Source organism: Mastigoproctus giganteus, chromosome 11, assembly GCF_048544385.1.
Source record: "Mastigoproctus giganteus isolate SK-2022 chromosome 11, ASM4854438v1, whole genome shotgun sequence".
Classification (NCBI taxonomy): Eukaryota; Metazoa; Arthropoda; class Arachnida; order Uropygi; family Thelyphonidae; genus Mastigoproctus; species Mastigoproctus giganteus.
The window spans coordinates 101,962,006-101,982,493 of NC_143585.1; the positions used below are offsets into that span (position 1 = coordinate 101,962,006).

Below are 20,488 nucleotides of genomic sequence, written 5' to 3' on the forward strand. Positions count from 1 at the left end.
AAAACCCTTCCCTTTACCTTGATGTTAGTTACATCTTTAAGTAAATCCCACATCAGTAGAATGCAATCACTGTTACCTAGTGGTTCCTTTGTATGCAAATTCTTAATGTGGACATATGTATTGTATAGGGCGGCACCTAGAACGTCTGTTCAACTCCGCCTCGTAGTAGTAGTAGTAGTGGCATGTGATGCAAGAAAGCAAATGTATGAGCTTATGCAGCATCAGCCAAAAAAAAAAAAAAAAAAAAAAATCACACCATTCCCTCCAAATGCCTGTCCAGTTCCTCCTTAAATTTATTCAACCTATCAACTTCCACAACGACAGATGGAAGTTTGTTCCAGCAATTAACCACCCGCTGGCTAAAGGAAAATTTCCGCACATCCAATCTACATCTGTCTTTTCTTAATTTGAATTTATGCCCCCTTAGGTTCGTAATCTGAACAAGTGGAAGGATCCCATCAGAATTCAGCGTGCTGAACCCATTCAAGGCCTTATACACCTCAATCAGATCACCGCGCAGGTGTCTAGTCTCCAGCCACTGCAATTTGCAGAACTTAAGCCTCTCTTGATAAGAGGATCCCTTCATTCCCCTCACTAATCTTGTTGCCCTTCTCTGTACACGCTCAAGTAAATCTACATCCTTCCTAAAATGAGGCCTCCAGACCTGTACGCAGTACTCAAGGCGTGGCCTGACCATTGCCTTATACAGAGGGATAATCACCTCCTTTTCCCTGCTAGCAAAATTCCTATATATCATTGACAAAACCCCATGACCTGCCCTGGCAGCCTGTCTGCATTGCTCAGAAAACTTCATATCTGCCTGCACAATTACTCCCAGGTCTTTTTCATTTTCTACCATCTTAAGTGTAGTACCACACAGTTGGTACATTTCTCTGGGGTTACTTCCACCCATATGCAGTACTTTGCATTTGTCAAGGTTAAACTTCAGTTGCCACTTCTTAGCCCATCTGCCCAAATTATCTAGATCCTGTTGCAGTAGCACACTGCCATTACTGTCATTAACAACCCTGCCAACCTTTGTATCATCTGCAAACTTCGACACTAAGCCTGATATTCCTTCTCAATATCATTGATAAATATACAAAACAACAGTGGACCCAACACCGAACCCTGTGGGACTCCACTAATAACATTAGTCCAAGAAGAGCAGCACCCTTTGATTACAACCCTCTGTCTTCTCCCACTTAACCATCCTTTTATCCATTGTAGCAACTTACCCTTAATACCATTCAGCTCCAATTTGTACAATAGTCTTCCATGCGCAACAGTGTCAAAAGCTTTCCTGAAATCCAAATATATGATATCAAAATTATTTTTTGCATCCAGTTCCTTTGTAACCACATCATAATATCCTATCAAATTTGTCAGACAAGACTTTCCCTTAACAAACCCATGCTGTGTCTGAATTATTGCTGCAGTCTTGTCTAGATGATCCTGCAATGCATCTTTAACCAGCGACTCCATTATTTTACCCGGAACAGAAGTTAAACTAACTGGTCTGTAATTACCCGTGTCACCCTTCGATCCCCCTTTGTGAATTGGGGATACATTTGCACATCTCCAGTCCGTGGGAACCTCCCCTGAGTCCAAGGATACTCTCATAATTATGGCTAACGGTTTGCTTAGTTGCTTAGCCGCCTCCTTTAATATAACTGGATAGATCCCATCCACCCCAGGTGCTTTTCTTATGTTTAACTTCAACAATTTCTCTTCCACTTTGCTCTCAGTTATTACAAACTCATTAAGTATCCTGCTACAATTTGATAACCTTCTGCCATTTTCAAACCTTAATAATTCCTCACGTGTGAATGTAGATGCAAAATACTCATTCAGTTTGTTTGCTATCTGAGCAGGATCATCAACAGTTGAACCATCGATATCAAGTGGACCAATCAGATTCACCCCCTTCCTTTTAGAGTTTCTATAAGTAAAGAAATCCTTGCTGTTTTTCTTAGCATCTTTTGCCAAGGATTTCTCGTAATCTGCCTTCGCTTGCCTAACCTCCTTTGTAACTTGGTTACAGCTCAACTTGTAGCTATCATAGGCTTCTGTGTCACGTGTTAATTTGTATGCATCCCATGCATTTTTCTTCTCTGTTACGAGTCTCATTAGTTCATTTGACAACCATTTAGGCCTAAACCTTGAACAATATTTCTTAATAGGTATGAAACTTTTAGTAGCATCCACGATTAATTCCTTGAATGCTTCCCACTTAGAATTTACTGTTGGTATCATCATCAGTTGATTCCACTGTACAGAATTTAAAAACTGTCGGAGACCACTGTACTCGCCTTTACGGAAGCAAAAACCCTTTCCTTTACCCCTGATGGTAATTAAATCTTTAAGTAAATCCCACGTCAGTACACTGTGATCACTGCCACCTAGTGGTTCTTTTATCTGCAAATTCCTAATACATGAATGATCACTGCTGATAACCAGATCAAGAGTATTACTTTCTCTGGTTGCCTCTCGAACATGCTGCTGCAAAAAACAATCATCCAATAAATCCACGAAAGTCTGACTAGTGTGCGAGTGCCCAACCCACAAGTTCCAGTCAATATCTGGGAAGTTGAAATCCCCCATTATAAGACATTCCGATTTACTAGCCCACTCTATTTCTCTGTACAACTGTTCACTGTACTCATTCGAGTCATTAGGCCTATAACACACTCCTACTCTTATTTTTGCTTTCGCAGTGCTTATGTCACACCAAACTGACTCAACAGTGCACTGTTCATCTATATCAACTGGATGCACTTCTTTTGATTTTATGTTTTTCTTAATTAACAGCATAACACCTCCTCCCTTCCTATCCTGTCTATCCTTTCTGTACACATTGTACTCCCCAAATTCCAGTTCGGCATTCCTTATATCAGTGTGACACCATGTCTCTGATATCCCAACAATCGTGTCTCTGTGAAGAGCAGAATCAACTGTAAATGGGCCAGAAATATGTTGGTGTAGGTTTGGTGCATTCTGTGTGTGTTTTGTTGTTATGTTCTGGACATTTGGCTACCCAGAAGCATCAATCACCTGGACAGATGATTCTGAGTACTCGTCTGTCCACACCACGGGCAGGTGGACTAGTTCCAGTAGAGCACATAATGTCTCAGAAGACACTCTGACCCACCTAATGATGCCAAAAGATGGGCTAGGATCCTCTGGGGCCCATTCCAGAGGAAAAGAAAGAAGCGAGAGAGGAGAAAGAAGGGAAAAAAAAAAAAAAAACCAGTGGTGCTGGTTGAAATAAAAAAAAATATAAAGACACGTTGGGATTAAAAAAAAAAAAAAAACTAAATTTTTTTAAAAAAATGATAGTAAACAAATAATAAAAAAAGAAAGAGGCTGGCACCAGTAATAAAAAAAAAATAATAATAACAGACTGGTACTGGTTAAAAAAAAAAAATAAATAGGTCTTCAATAAGTACTCTTGTATCCAGGATAATTCAGATATGGAACTGGTGACCTTTAGGATCAATGCAATGACAATTCTTGCATACATAGAAGAAAATATATTGAATTTTGATGCAATTATGCTTAATTCATGAATAGCCAGGACTGCACAGAAATTTTTGAGTGTTCCCTGAAAGTACATGTTCTGTCATCCAGGATAGCAGAGAAGCAAACTATTGTCCCACTTACACGGGTGTATTTGGTGGATTGTTTTGGTATGCTACTCCGGCGTTGATTCTCTGCAAGCAAACACCTTGGAAGCAAAGTTCTGAAGAGCTGAAAGATGGTCCTTATTCTTCAGAAGCAATTCCTCCTGTCCTGGAGAGAGATCTGGAATGTCAGTTTGGAGCTTCACCCTAAGATTGTTGTAGATTGCACAGTTAAAGAGCAGGCAACTCCAATCTTCTGTATTCCTGCAGCTGCAGAGATCAGTATGATGCAAGCGAAACTGATAGCGTTTTTGATTGAGAGAGCAATGTCCAGTTACCAGAAAGGAAGTTTCCATAGTTAAGGAGCACCAGGTTTTAACTGATTTAGAGAGTAAGGTCACATCAGGCAGGAATTTTCTTGTGGCCGCTCCAAGCGGGGGGGGTGTCCCACCTGGTCTGTCAGATGCTAATTATCTCATTAAAGCATCTGGATTTCTCTTTTTTAGGATCTTCATTTAAATTTAGCTGGATACCAAGTAATTCTGAAGGTATTTGTTTTTTTGTGTTGAAAGCAGAGGCCACGATAGATTGCGGTGTGTCGCTGATATAACCGTCGAGCTTGGTAAACTGATTTACAAAGAGTAGTAGGTCCTGGGACCATCAGGAGCAAACTTTAGAGCGGATGGTCTTCTTCTTTGCTGATTTATAGGACGCTTTTATAAGAGATTGTTGAATTAGTTCGGCTAGATTTTCTGCAGAAGTTAAGCTGAAGCCTGGAGGGTTTGATGGAAAGTCATTAGTGATGGAGGCATCAAAAGAGTCCCAGTCAACAGTTTTTGTGCAGAACCGGACGAAGTCTGGTGTTCTAGGTGAGTTGCAGTTGGTAGGTGCATCGACAGAGATGTGGAACACAATGGCTCTGTGATCGCTGAGTGTCCAGTCTGGGATTGTAACCCAGTCACTGATGCATGAATTTAAGTCACTGGTGGTGAGTGTAATGTCACTGTTCGACTCACCAGTTGAGCTGCAGTAGGTGGAGAGTTGGCCTGGCTGATTATGGACAGCAAGATTGTGACTTAAAATAAAGTAATGAAGAAGACCTCGGGCGTCAGAAATATACTGAACCAGAAATGGGACTTTGCATTGACATCCGAGGTAATGAGGATATTCTTAGAGCCGAGGACGTTAAGCATGAACTCCAAGAAGTTTAATGAGTCACTGAAATCTGCAGAAGAGGACAGTAGATTGACAGAAGATAGGAGGGGGAGGGAGAGAGAGAGAGAGAGAGAGAGAGAGAGAGAGAGAGAGAGAGAGAGAGAGAGAGCGAGAGCAAGAGAGAGATGAGAAGGTGATTTGCACACAAGTTGCCAGTTAGTTGCAAAGACCATGGACAACAACATCTAAATTTCTGTTTAAAATGATGATGCATGTTTTAGGGTCTTGGGACACAGGTTGTACCACTCGAGAATAAATGGAATAGCCCATAATCTTGGAGATATGCCCAAACTAACCCTTCGAGAAGTAGGGCTTCTGGATAGAGATCACGTCCACAGTGTTTATCTCTGCAGCCAGCCAAATCTCATCCACGAAGATTAGTGACCTATGTCCATTGATTTGAAGAACTTTAAGTTTAAGGTTTTGTGGAGTGCAGGAGAAAGAATGAGAGTGGAAACCATCAGAAGACGTTTTATTCTGATTTACGTGAAATGCAGAGTTGTTTGGGTTACTCTCCATCAGCAGTTCTGAGCTGTATCATTTCCAGGGCACGTTAGTATTCAGGGCAGGTTGTATCTCTCATCGAGTGCTGTGAAGCTCTCTTCCACCTCTTACAGTTAACGCAGACAGGCTGCTCCTCTTTTTGTGGGCACTCTGCAATGACATGCCCACTACGGGCACAGAAACTACAGGTTGGAGAGCTGTGAGTGCAAGGTTGTGTGGTGTGTGCCCGTAACCTAGGCAAAGAAAGCATTTGGTTACTATCGTAAATGCTCTAAACTTGTGGGAGCCACAGCCAAGGAATACCTGTTCGCGGGATAGTACTTCTTTAAAGATCTTTGGTTAGTTTTGACCTCCTTTCAAAGTCTGTCAGTTTTGACAGACTTTGAAAGGAGGTCAGATCACTAACTGGGCTAGTGATCAGCTGGGTGGTCAACATGCAAATTTCCTTTTTGCCTGAGTCATGATGCCCGAACAGCTGAATGACGTTGGCAACAGTGGTTATTTATTTGGTTTTTAGGAGCATTAGCAACTAAGGCCATATTGCTCTGGGGATATGTGGTGATCATTCCCTGACCTTTCTGCATTCTCCATATTTGGCGGTCACGGGCTCGAACCCCGGTCTAATCAAGAAGCATGTGCTACGCACCGCTGTTCCTGCCCACCTGGCTATGGAGGCGCCTTGGCAACAGTGGCTATATGAAAGTAATCAGACACATCACCAGGGGTCTGGTGGCATCAAAAGATCATAATGGAAGGATCCATGGACTTGGAAAAGGAAACAACTGTCACAATCTGCCAAATTTCCAACGATGTAATGCAATCCTATCCACACCTGTATCATCAACATCTGCAGTGGTGAAGGGAAGGGGGGAAGAGAGGGAGATACTCAAAGAAAGAATTATATAGTGTCATCTTTAGTGATGAATCAATGCCTGTTTGGGTTCAATGATGGCTATATGCACATCTGGGACCAAAGATAATGCAACTTTCAAAGGAGTGCCAGGTTGGGCCAACACTAGGAATCATAGTATAGGGAGCCATCGGTTACAAGAACCTTACTCTGGTTATCACTGATGGCATGTTAATGGTAAGACATTATATTAAAACCAGATGAAACATAGGAAGGATACTTGTATCCTTCCTATGTTTCATCCCAAACACTTTTTTCCAGCAGGACAATGCCCGACAGTTCTTACATGGATATGCTTCCTTGGCCTACATGTTTGCCAGAACTGATGTCCATCAAACACATTTACAGAAAGGTTGCTGACCTTCTTTACCACTGTTTCCCAACTCACAGCACAAGTCCAATTGTCCAATAAACTTCATTGATAATTCAATGTTCAAGATGACAGCTGCCACCTTCGACTCCTGTAACATTCAGTTCCTTGTATTGTGATTCATGAAGGCCATACTTCAAATTGATATACACCTCATTTTTGGAAGTAAAAACTGCTGAATTAATAAACAAACAATTATTTCTCTTTTATATATATATATTGATCTGTCACTTCACTTATTTTGAGCTCAAAGCATAAACTTTTAAATGGGGCAATTTCAATGAGGAACCGTATAGTCACATTTAATAAAATGACTAACCGCATTACTTTCATACAGATATCTACCAGTGATCACAACCTATTGTTACCATGGCATTTTGTTCCTCCTTGCATGTTTATCTTCCTCTGTCTTGGTTTCCACCTCTACCACATATATATTTTCCCAGTGAAGGGATCCCAGGAAGAAAATGTCTGAAATGTCTAAAAGAGATAGAGATTTAAGCACTTTATAACTGTACAAATACATCTGTTAAGTTCTGCAGACTATAAATAGAGTTTAAATTTTCAAATTAATATTACATAGTGAAATATAATTACAACATGCTTTACTTCTAAAGTTTCTTACCAGAATGGAAACTTACATTTTTACTCTTAATGTTCCTTTTTTTGGCAAAAAATGAAACAATATTGCTGATGGATGTCATATCACTAAAAGCATGTGGAGAGGGCTGTTGATTAGAAGCAGTGTTATGGATGTCCAAATACTGTCCTACCCAGATTTCTAACTGAAAATTAAATATTAGAATGAATTAAAAATTAGCTACATTGAAGGCAATTTGCATAAAGAATACAAATGAGTGAGTGAGCGAGTGAGTGTAGTAAAATTCCAATATAACAATATGTATAACTTAAAAGTACTTAAGTGCTGAAAAAAAAAAGCAAGATATGAGAAAATTTATTGCATATGCATGTCTAATCTTCGTTAATTATAATAATGATAATATTTATTTCATTCAAACAGCAGAATAATGAAATAAATTTTAATTGATTAGGCAGCTTGCATATGAACGTTATGCAATAAATGTCCCAAACCTTCCCATTTCTTTTCCATCCAAACAAATTACATTAAAATATACCTTACATGTTTTTGCATGAAAAGTAACACATTTACTATGTACCAAACTTTATCAAGTGTATGCATCACTCCAAACAAATAGATCCACAATTACAACTAATGATGACTAATGATGACTTGTACATGTTGGCACTAATAATATTAAGAGTAGGAGACCGGCAGAATTACTTAACAAGTACAGGTCACTGTTGAACAAAAGCCGAGAATTAGGGTTGAATTTGAAAGTGTCTGCAATTCTGCCCAGACACGATAGGAGGGAGTATATGATGAGAGCCTTGTCGATCAATTCGGCCCTGGAAAGATTGTGCAAGGCTCAAGGGGTAGAATTTTTTTCAGCCTGGACTGTACTTGTTAACAGGAGAGATTGCTTCTACAGGGATGGGATACAATTAAATAGAAAGGGTGCAAGAATATTTGCTGATGCTATCGAGGCAGTGTTAGGTGGGTCGGAAAACTGCTAGCTTGGGGGGAGACAAAGACCAATAGATTGACAGTAGCCATTGGCAGAGGTGAAAGAGATTCTTGCACTGCTTCTATTAGAATGAGCAGAAGCCTGAAAAACAAGATGCATGGTATTTCAGAGACTGCTGGGAGCCATTGCGGTACAAGTAAACAAATATTATTTAGTAAATAAATTTGATGAATTTGAGGTATTGCTCAAAACATCAAAGGCAGATATTGTTGGGATATCAGAGACGTGGTGTCACACAGATATAAGGGATGCAGAACTGCAATTTGGGGAGTACAACGTCTACAGAAAGGATAGACAGGATAGGAAGGGGGGAGGGGTTATGCTATTAGTTAAGAAACACATAAAAACCAAGGAAGTGAAGCCATTCGACATCGCCGGACAGTGCAGTGTTGAGTCAGTTTGGTGTGACATAAGCATTGGGAGATCAAAATTGAGAGTAGGAGTGTGCTATAGGCCTAATGACTCTGATGAGTATAATAAGGAACTGTACAGGGAAATAGAGTGGGCCAGTAAATCAGAGAGTCTTATAATGGGAGATTTTAATTTCCCAGATATTGACTGGAATTTGGGGGCTGGTTACTCACACACTAGCAGGGCTTTTGTGGATTTATTGGATGATTGTTTTCTACATCAGCATGTTCGGGAGGCAACTAGAGGGAGTAATACTCTTGATTTGATTATCAGCAGTGATTCTTCATGCATTAAGAATCTGCAGATAAATGAACCACTAGGTGGCAGTGATCACAGTGTGCTGAAGTGGGATTTACTCAAAGAGGTAACTACCATTAGGGGTAAAGGGAAGGGTTATTGCTTCCGTAAAGGCGACTACGATGGACTGAGACAGTATTTAAATTCTATACAGTGGGATCAACTGTTGATGTTACCAACAGCAAATTCAAAATGGGAAGCATTCAAAGAACTTATCTTGGAAGCTACTAGGCTTTACATACCAACTAAAAAATATTGTTCAAGGTTTAGGCCAAAATGGATGTCAGATGAACTAATGAGGCATATGGCAGAGAAGAAAAATGCATGGGATACTTACAAATTAACACATGACACAGAAGCCTATGATAGATACAAGTTGATATGCAACCAAGTTACAAAGGAGGTTAGGCAGGCGAAGGCAGATTACGAGAAATCCTTGGCAAGGGATGCAAAGAAAAACAGCAAAGAGTTCTTTACTTATGTAAACTCTAGAAGGAAGGGGATGAATCAGATTGGTCCACTTGATATTGATGGGTCAACTGTTGATGATCCTGCTCAGGTAGCTAACAAACTAAATGAATATTTTGCATCGACATTCACACATGAGGAGTTATTCAGCAAGGGGAATGCCAGAGGTGTATTCAACTCTAGCAGTAAGCTACAGAATCTTGAAATAACTGGGAGTAAAGTGGAGGAGAAACTGTTGAAGATAAACACAAGAAAGGCACCCGGGGTGGATGGGATCTATCCAGTTATATTAAAGGAGGCAGCAAAGGAAGTAAGCAAACCCTTAGCCATAATTATGAGAGCTTCCTTGGACTCAGGGGAGGTACCCATAGACTGGAAATGTGCAAATGTGACCCCAATTCACAAAGGAGGATCAAAGGTTGACACAAGTAATTATAGACCTGTGAGCTTAACTTCTGTTCCAGGAAAATTAATGGAGGCACTGGTTAAAGAAGCACTGCAGGATCATTTAGACAAGACTTCAGTTATAGCTCAGACACAGCATGGTTTTGTTAAGGGGAAGTCTTGCCTGACCAACTTGAATGGATACTATGATGCAGTCACAAAGAACTGGATGCAGGGAATAACTTTGATATTATATACTTGGATCTTAGAAAGGCTTTTGATACTGTTGCACATGGAAGACTGCTACACAAATTGGAGCAGTGTGACATTAGAGACAAATTGCTGCTATGGATAAAGGGGTGGTTAAGGGGGAGAAGACAGAGTAGTAATCAATGGACACTGCTCATCGTGGACTAATGTTATTAGTGGAGTCCCTCAGGGCTCAGTGTTGGGTCCATTATTGTTTTCTGTATTTATAAATGATATTGATGATGGTATATCAAGCTTAATGTCCAAGTTTGCAGATGATACAAAGGTTGGCAGGGTTGTCAAGGACACTACTGACACTATGCTGTTGCAACAGGATCTGGAAAGGTTGAGCAGATGGGCTGAGAGGTGGCAAATGAAGTTTAACATTGACAAATGTAAAGTACTACACATGGGAAACAGCAACCCCAGAGCAACGTATCAACTCTGTGGTACTACACTGACAGTGGTAGAGAATGAAAGGGACTTGGGGGTGGTTGTGCAGGCAGATATGAAGTTCTCTCAGCAGTGCAGACGGGCTGCAAGAGTAGCTCATGGAGTATTGTCAATGATATACAGGAATTTTTCCAGCAGGGATAAGGAGGTGATTATTCCATTGTATAAGGCAACGGTCAGGCCACACCTAGAGTACTGTATACAGGTCTGGAGGCCTCATTTCAAGAAGGATGTAGAGCTGCTGGAACGAGTACAGAGAAGGGCAACAAGATTAGTGAATGGAACAAAGGGGTGCTCTTACGAAGAAAGGCTTAAGTTTTGCAAATTACAGTGTCTGGAGACTAGGCACCAGCGAGGTGATCTGATAGAGGTGTATAAAGCCTTGAATGGTTTAAGCATGCTCAATGCTGATGGGATTCTTCCTCTAGCTCAGAAAAATCACCTGAGAGGGCATAAATTCAAATTGAGGAAAGACAGATGTAGGATAGACGTGCGGAAATTTGCCTTTAGTCAGCGGGTGGTTGGTTGGTGGAACAGACTCCCATCCCTTGTGGTGGAGGTTGATAGCCTAAATAAGTTTAAGGCTCAGCTGGACAGGTATTTTGAACGAACAGAGGGGTGAAGCGGAAGTGGGTTTTTTTTTTTTTTTTGGCTAATGTTGCAGAAGCTTGCTTTCTTGCATCAAATGCCTCTACTAATGCTAATGATATTCAAAAGTGAAAACCGAAAGGGACAAGTTATATTTTACTGATGCTTTCTAATGCTTCAAATATCTGTTTAAATTCCATAATAAATTAATTTGAAGTGTTAATTACACCATGTGAACTGTTATTAAAGTAATTTTACTTCATACAAAGTATTACATTAAATAAGATAAACTCCCACATGGTAGATATATTTAATATTTGGATATTTCTCAATTCCAAGTTAAATCCTATCAGTAGATTTCCAGGCATGATGAGGAAAGCTTAAGTTTTCTATTAACTGTAAAGGGTAGAAGCTGGTACTCTACCCTGTAAAGTTAGTAATAGCTCTCAAATTATTTTTCAGTCTAGTGTCATTGGAACTGCACACATCTGTCCCAGTAATGCTGAGGTGAAATCATCCATTCTTTAAAATGATTTGTCAAGACACAAAAAAATTTCTTCCACAACTGATATAACTTAATTTGATTTTAAATTTTGTCCTGTTTACAACTTCTGTAATGCAACATGATGTATTCTGAAGTAATAATGGGCATCATAACAAGAATCAATTTTCCATGCATTCAGGGTACAGCTTTAAAATGGTTTTCAAAGGCTGGCCACTGGACTGAACTTGTTGGTACCTCCAGGGAGGATGTAGATCAGCTATTGTATAATCTCGCTACCTCTACTCAGACAGCTAGTGGGTGGAGGGAGACCAAGTAGAGTTCAGTGCAGATGACTGTTTATTAGAAAAACCTTGAGCACAAAGGCAATTAAGGCTCCTAGAGTTGATTGCATCAGTAATTTTGAAGGAAGCCACAATGGAGTGCATTGAACTACTGAAGTTAATTATGAAGGCATCTTTGGACTCGGGAGAGATTCCTCTGGATTGGAAAAGTGCCATCATATTGCCAATACGTAAAGGAAGTTCTAAGAGTGAAGTCAGTATCTACAGACCAGTTAGTCTGACTTCAGTGGTAGGGAAAACCTTAGAAGCTATGATTAAGAGTGCAATCCAGGGACATTTAGATTGATATGTCATTCTGAATAACACACAACATGGTTTTGTTAAGAGAAAATCATGTTTAACTAACTTAGTGGGCTATTTTGACTCAGTTATTCATGAGCTACATTTAGGGACCAATTCTGACAGTTTATTTCAATTTTAGCAAGGCATTTGACTCACTCCCTCATGAGAGGTGGTTACAATATAAGCTGGAACATGGGATGCCTGGAAAAATTCTAAGATGGATTGCTGGGTGGCTGAAGGGCAGAAGGCTGAGGGTTGTAATTAACAGATATTCTTCAAGTCAGTGTAAATCCAGAAGTGGGCCTACAAATACCTGAGGATGACGCAGCCTCAGCAGTTACAGCACAAGGAAATTAAGGCCTGCCTGACCAAAAAATACCATCAGAGACTCAGAAGCCTGTTGAAAGCAAAGCTGAAAGGAGGGAACACAATTAAAGCTATAAACACCTAAGCAGTCCCAGTGCTAACTGTTGTTATTTGGTTTTTAGAAGCATTAGCAAATAAGGCCATATTGCTCCGGGGATATGCGGTGGTAATTCCCAGACCTTTCCGCATCCTCCGTATTTGGTGGCTCACGGGCTTGAACCCCGGTCTAATCAAGAAGCATGTGCTACGCACTGCTGCTCCTGCCCTCCTGGCTACGGAGGCGCCTCCCAGTGCTAATTAGCATTAGCATTAGTAGAGGCATTTGATGCAAGAAAGCAAGCTTATGCAGCATCAGCCAAAAAAAAAGAAACCACTTCCACTTCACCCCTCTGTTCGTTCAAAATACCTGTCCAGCTGAGCCTTAAACTTATTTAGGCTATCAACTTGCACCACAAGGGATGGAAGTCTGTTCCACCAACCAACCACCCGCTGACTAAAGGCAAATTTCCGCACGTCTATCCTACAGCTGTCTTTCCTCAATTTGAATTTATGCCCTCTCATGTGATTATTCTGAGCGAGAGGAAGAATCCCATCAGCATTGAGAATGCTCAAACCATTCAAGGCTTTATACACCTCTATCAGATCACCTCGCTGGTGCCTAGTCTCCAGACACTGTAATTTGCAAAACTTAAGCCTTTCTTCGTAAGAGCACCCCTTTGTTCCATTCACTAATCTTGTTGCCCTTCTCTGTACTCGTTCCAGCAGCTCTACGTCCTTCTTGAAATGAGGCCTCCAGACCTGTGTACAGTACTCTAGGTGTGGCCTGACCATTGCCTTATACAAGGGAATAATCACCTCCTTATCCCTGCTGGAGAAATTCCTGTATATCATTGACAATACTCCATGAGCTACTCTTGCAGCCCGTCTGCACTGCTCAGAGAACTTCATATCTGCCTGCACAACCACCCCCAGGTCCCTTTCATTCTCTACCACTGTCAATGTAGTACCACAGAGTTGATACGTTGCTCTGGGGTTGCTGTTTCCCATGTGTAGTACTTTACATTTGTCAATGTTAAACTTCATTTGCCACCTCTCAGCCCATCTGCTCAACCTTTCCAGATCCTGTTGCAGCAGCATAGTGTCAGTAGTGTTCTTGACAACCTTGCCTACCTTTGTATCTTCTGCAAACTTTGACATTAAGCTTGATATACCATCATCAATATCATTTATGAATACAGAAAACAATAATGGACCCAACACCTAGCCCTGAGGGACTCCACTAATAACATTAGTCCACGACGAGCAGTGTCCATTGATTACCACTCTCTGTCTTCTCCCCCTCAGCCACCCCTTTATCCACAGCAGCAATTTGCCTCCAATGTCACACTGCTCCAATTTTTGCAGCAGTCTTCCATGTGCAACAGTATCAAAAGCATTTCTAAGATCCAAATATACAATATCAAAGTTATTCCCTGCATCCAGTTCCTTTGCGACTGCATCATAGTATCCAATCAAATTGGTCAGGCAAGACTTCCCCTTAACAAAACCATGCTGTGTCCGAGCTATAACTGAAGTCTTGTCTAAATGATCCTGCAGTGCTTCTTTAACTAGTGCCTCCATTAATTTTCCTGGAACAGAAGTTAAACTCACAGGTCTATAATTACTTGTCAGCCTTTGATCCTCCTTTGTGAATTGGGGTCACATTTGGACATCTCCAGTCTGTGGATACCTCCCCTGAGTCCAAGGAAGCTCTCATAATTATGGCTAAGGGTTTGCTTACTTCCTCTGCTGCCTCCTTTAATATAACTGGATAGATCCCATCCACCCCAGGTGCCTTTCTTGTGTTTATCTTCAACAATTTATCCTCCACTTTACTCCCAGTTATTACAAGATTCTCTAGCTTACTGCTTGAATTGCATAGAGTTGAATATACCTCTGGCTTTCCCCTCGCTAAATAACTCCTCATGTGTGAATGTCGATGCAAAATATTCATTTAGTTTGTTAGCTACCTGAGCAGGATCATCAACAGTTGACCCACTGATATCAAGTGGTCCAATCTGATTCATCCCCTTCCTTCTAGAGTTTACATAAGTAAAGAACTCTTTGCTGTTTTTCTTTGCATCCCTTGCCAAAGATTTCTCGTAATCTGCCTTCGCCTGCCCAACCTCCTTTGTAACTTGGTTACAGATCAACTTGTATCTATCATAGGCTTCTGTGTCATGTGTTAATTTGTATGTATCCCATGCATGTTTCTTCTCTGCCATATGCCTCATCAGTTCATCTGACATCCATTTAGGCCTAAACCTTGAACAATATTTCTTGGTTGGTATGTAAAGCCTAGTAGCTTCCAAGATAAGTTCTTTGAATGCTTCCCATTTTGCATTTGCTGTTGGCAACATCATCAGTTGGTCCCACTGTATAGAATTTAAATACTGTCTCAGTCCATCGTAGTCGCCTTTACGAAAGCAATAACCCTTCCCTTTACCCCTAATGGTAGTTACCTCTTTGAGTAAATGCCACTTCAGCACACTGTGATCACTGCCACCTAGTGGTTCATTTACCTGCAGATTCTTAATGCATGAAGAATCACTGCTGATAATCAAATCAAGATTATTACTCCTTCTAGTTGCCTCCCGAACATGCTGACGTAGAAAACAATCATCCAATAAATCCACAAAAGCCTTGCTAGTGTGTGAGTGACCAGTCCCCAAATTCCAGTCAATATCTGGGAAATTAAAATCTCCCATTATAAGACTCTCTGATTTACTGGCCCATTCTATTTCCCTGTACAGTTTCTTATTATACTCATCAGAGTCATTAGGCCTATAGCACACTCCTACTCTCAATTTTGATCTCCCAATGCTTATGTCACACCAAACTGACTCGACACTGCACTGTTCAGCGATGTCCACTGGCTTCACTTCCTTGGATTTTATGTATTTCTTAACTAATAGCATATCCCCTCCTCCCTTCCGATCCAGTCTATCCTTTCTATAGACGTTGTACTCCCCAAATTCCAGTTCTGCATTCCTTATATCTGTGTGACACCACGTCTCTGATATCCCAACAATATCTGCCTTTGATGTTTTGAGCAATACCTCAAATTCATCAAATTTATTTACTAAACTCCTGGCACTGGTGTACACGCAAGTATACATGCACCTATTTCTATTCTTAGCTACCCTAACACAACCCATGTGTTTACTTGTACCGCAATGACTCCCAGCAGTCTCTGAAATATCCTGCATCTTGTTTTTCAGGCTTCTGCTCATTCCAATAGAAGCAGTGCAAGAATCTCTTTCACCTCTGCCAGTGGCTACTGTTAATCTATTCGTCTTTGTCTCCCCCCAAGCTAGCAGTTTTCCGACCCACCTAACACTGCCTCGTAGCATCAGCAAATATTCTTGCACCCTTTCTATTTAAGTGTATCCCATTCCTGTAGAAGCAATCTCTCCTGTTAACAAGTACAGTCCAGGCTGAAAAAAATTCTACCCCTTGAGCCTTGCACAATCTTTCCAGGGCCGAATTGATCGACAAGGCTCTCATCATATATTCCCTCCTATCGTGTCTGGGCAGAATCGCAGACACTTTCAAATTCAACCCTATTTCACGGCTTTTTTTCAACAGTGACCTGTACTTGTTAAGCAATTCTGCCGGTCTCCTACTCTTGATATCATTAGTGCCAACGTGTACAACTATATCACCTTTTGTGCCCTTAAAAGATGATATCTGCTCTACAACTTCATCAACCTTTGCCCCTGGCAGACATACCCTGGTCCTGTTCCACCTATCCTTTTTACAAAGCATGTTCCCCGTTTCCCTGACAATAGAGTCACCAACAACTACTAGTTCCTTTGGGAGATTTGGTTCCTAATATACTCCTTCGGGGTCATAGGTTGGACTAACACCGAGCTGGAGGATATCATGAGAAAGACAAGGAGAATGGTGACTGAGAACTGCCAAAACACAAGAAGTCAGCCATGGATAGACTGACAATTGCTAGGAAAGGAGGAAGGGGCCTGATAGACCTCATCGAGCAACAGAAAACAGCGATTGCTAACTTGAAGGATTACTTCAAGAAACACACAGCAGCACTCCACCAGGCCATAAGGAAGATAGACAAGCAGTATACCTCATTTAACCTAAGCGAGGAGTCTCCTCCCACCAGAAGGCATAAATGAAGCTAGAAAGATGGTCAAAAAAGACACTCCACAGCAGATGCTACAATGACCTCCATTAAGATCACATAGATAAAATTGCTTCCAATGCATGGCTTGCGAGTGGGATACTCTTCCCCGAAACTGAAGGATTCATGTTCGTCATCCAAGACCAGATAATCAACACCCAGAAACTATAGAAAATACATCACCAAGGAGCCCAGAGTGTCTGATGACACTTGTCGACGATGCCACACATCACCAATCCAACACATCACCGCGGGATACAAGGTGATCACCCAGACTTAGTACACTCATATACACAACCAGGTAGCCAGGATAATTCATCAAAAACTTGCAAGGAAATACCAGTTGATCAAAGAAAATGTACCGTACTACAAGTACGAACCCCAGGCAGTACTAGAGACCCCACAACCCACAAGCTGTACTGAGACTGCGCCACAATAACGGATAAGACAATCCCACACGACAGACTGGACAAAACCCCTTGTGGACAAGAAGGAAAAGGCTACATATCTGATTGACATAGTGGTACCCAACACTGGCAACCTGCAGAAAACACATGAGGAAAAAATCAGGAAGTACACGAACCTAAGACAAGAGATCTAAGAGATGTGGCATATGTAACAAGTAACGACCATCCCAATCATCGTGTCAACCACCGATATGGTGCCAAAGAGCCTCCATAACAGCTTAGCAGTATTAGGTCTCCCAGCAAACACCTACAAGGAACTCCAGAAAGTAGCAATCCTGAACACCAGTAGGATAGTCACAGTTCCTCGACCAACAGTAACACCAGACATAACAACCACCACCCTGTTTACTTGGTAGCAATACTCATCACGAGGTAGATACCCCAATCAGGGAGAAATAGTATAAAGAGCAAAAATAATAATAATAATAATAATTATTATTATTATTATTAAATGATATTATATCATGTCTATGAGTGTACTCATAGACACGACCAGGTAGCCAGGATAATACATCAGAAGCTAGCGAGAAAATACCAGTTGACCAAAGAAAGTGTACCATACTACAAGTACGAACCATAGGCAGTACTAGAGACCCGAACCCACAAGCTGTACTGGGACCGCACCATAATAACAGATAAAACCATCCCGCACAACAGACCGGACATAACCCCTTGTGGACAAGAAGGAAAAGGCTACCTATCGCATTGACATAGTGGTGCCCAAAACTAGCAATGTCCAGAAAACCCATGAGGAAAAAATTAGGAAGTACACGAATCTGAGACATGAGATAAAGGAGATGTGGCATATGCAAGAAGTATCAACCATCCCAATAATTGTGTCAACAACCGGTATGGTACCAAAGACTCTACATAGCAGCCTAGCAGCAATAGGTCTCCCAGAGAACACCTACAAGGAACTCCAGAAAGTCATAATCCTGAACACCTGTAGGATAGTCAGAGATTTCCTCGACCGACAGTAACACCAGACATTACAACCACCCTGTGTACTTGGTAGCAGTACCAGTCACGGAGTGGAATCCCCCAATCAGGGAGAAATAATATAATAGCAACAATAACTATAATAATAATAAAGCAAGATGGCCCGGTGGATACGATTAACCACTAGGACACTGAACTACCAGCCTGATGGACCCAGGTTCAAGTCCTGCTCTGGCAGAGGCGAATGTGTCTCCATGATGCTGGGAGACTGGAATAATAATAGTAATAAATTAGAATGATGATAATAATAATAGCAATAAATTGGAATAATAATAAAAACATGTAAAAGTCACTTCAGCGGACCCCTATCTTCCCAAAGGTCGAAGTGACAGCTGAGGCAGATAGTGGCACCATCTGGTGTCACTCCAAACACTAACACTACCACTGGACGTAAGCCAAAACTAAACAAGTCCACTTCCATAGATGAATCGAAGAGAAATAATAATCGTACTGCATCATGTGTGTTGCAGGATAAAGTCACTCACCTTTAGGCAGAGGGGTCGGCTCAAAAAGTCTGAGACAGTCTTCCGAATAAGACAGTGGAGCAAGCAGCACTGTCCCATGTACGGCTACCACAAGGGAAGGGCAAGACCATCCAGCCCAACCAACTTGAAGTGCTTCCTGCACAACTGCACTAGTGTCCACCCAGGAAAGAAGAAAATGCCAACGCATTAAGTGGAGCATCGAAATGAAAACATTCATCATGTGAGCCTACTACAAAATAAGCTAGAGACTGATTTGACAATGTATAGGTACAGACTACATACCAAGTAGTTGACACAATTCCCAAATATACAAGTCACAGATCAGCAATGCAGACCAGAGAAGGCACATTGTCATGAAGAACCTGATAGCTCCTGCAATCTTGGTGAATAGGAATTACGAGAAGTTCCTGAAAATTTGTTTTTTATATGGTTGAAAATTTCATTGATAGGGAACACATTTCACCATAATAGCATAAAAACCCACACAATTGCAGTTATCAGTATTATCGCAAATGCAATAAGATAGAGTTTACTACCCGTTTATAATTAGATGCACTAACAGAAAAGCCCAATAAATCGGAAACTGCAAATTATTTTTATTGTTTTTTGGTCGTGACCTCCAGAAATGTGCTTTAGAAAAATATCACGAAGGCATTCAAAATTGATTCTTAGATAAATTGAGATAAATAGCTAGTAATATAGTGAAATTTTCAACTTTCAAGGACTTGGAACTAATTACAAAAAAAAATTAGTGTTATTGAGTTCACATTACAATATTTTCACGATACCTCCATTTATTCCTACAGGATGCAGAATATGTTTCTATGAATTTTTTAAGTTATGCTGATAAAAAGTTACATAAAGTCGAATTTCCGTAAGTCGAGTATTACATAAGTCGGGGAGTTCCTGTACTTTGTGTTTTTGCAGTTTGCTGGAAAAATGGGGGGGGGGGGACACACACACACACACACACACACAATGAATCACCCTCAAATTTTTAACATAACTAAAGAAAATATCAACTGAAAATTATGAGCTGTTACCTCAAGTTTATGGGGAAGATACATGTCAAAATTTCATGTGTTTGCATGGCATAAAAGAATTTTAGAAGAGAGAGAGAGAGAATATGGAAGATGATGAAAGACCAGACCATCCAGTATCCACAAAACTGATGAAAATGTGGACCGGGCAAGGACACTGATTAGAACTGATCATCATTTTAAGTATTAGAATGGTTGCATCAGAGCTCAATATGAACAAATAAATGGTTAAACAAATTTTAACTGAAAATTTAGGCATGAGAAAAGTGTGTGCCAAGATGGTGCCAAAAATTTTGAACGAAGATTAAAGAATGAAAAGATTCCAAGTATGATGAGGTTTGAAGATGTTTTAAAAAAAATTGAAAATCCAGACTTTGAGTACTGTAATTACTTGCAACGAAAGAATGCTGTTCCAGTATGACCCAGAAACTAAAAGACATTCAATGCAATGGAAGACAAAAAAAATCACTCAAACTATAAAAAAAAAGTCAAAATTAAAAATTAAAACTATGCTTCTAGTTTTCTTCGATATTAGGAATTATTATGGCTGAATACATCCCTCCAAATCAGACTGTCAATAAAACATACTACACTGAAGCTCCAACAAGGATGTGTGAAAAAATTCAAAGATATGTGAATTGTGGAAGTATGGTTGGATGCTACATCAAGACAGTGCTCCAGTACACAATATGCTTTCTGTTTTCCAATTTCTGGCCAAAAAATAAATCCCTGAGTGTG

The 20,488-nt window shown here is 40.6% G+C and overlaps 1 protein-coding gene across 1 annotated transcript in view; it reads right to left on the minus strand.

Moving 5' to 3' along the window:
- Sec8 (exocyst complex component secretory 8) overlaps nucleotides 1–20,488 on the minus strand; it is a 416,647-nt gene that overhangs the window by 223,183 nt on the left and 172,976 nt on the right. Inside the window, exon 12 of the mRNA XM_090385352.1 lies at nucleotides 7,264–7,407. Coding sequence (XP_090241478.1) covers nucleotides 7,264–7,407 — 144 coding nt within the window. The remainder of the gene's footprint in view (nucleotides 1–7,263; nucleotides 7,408–20,488) is intronic.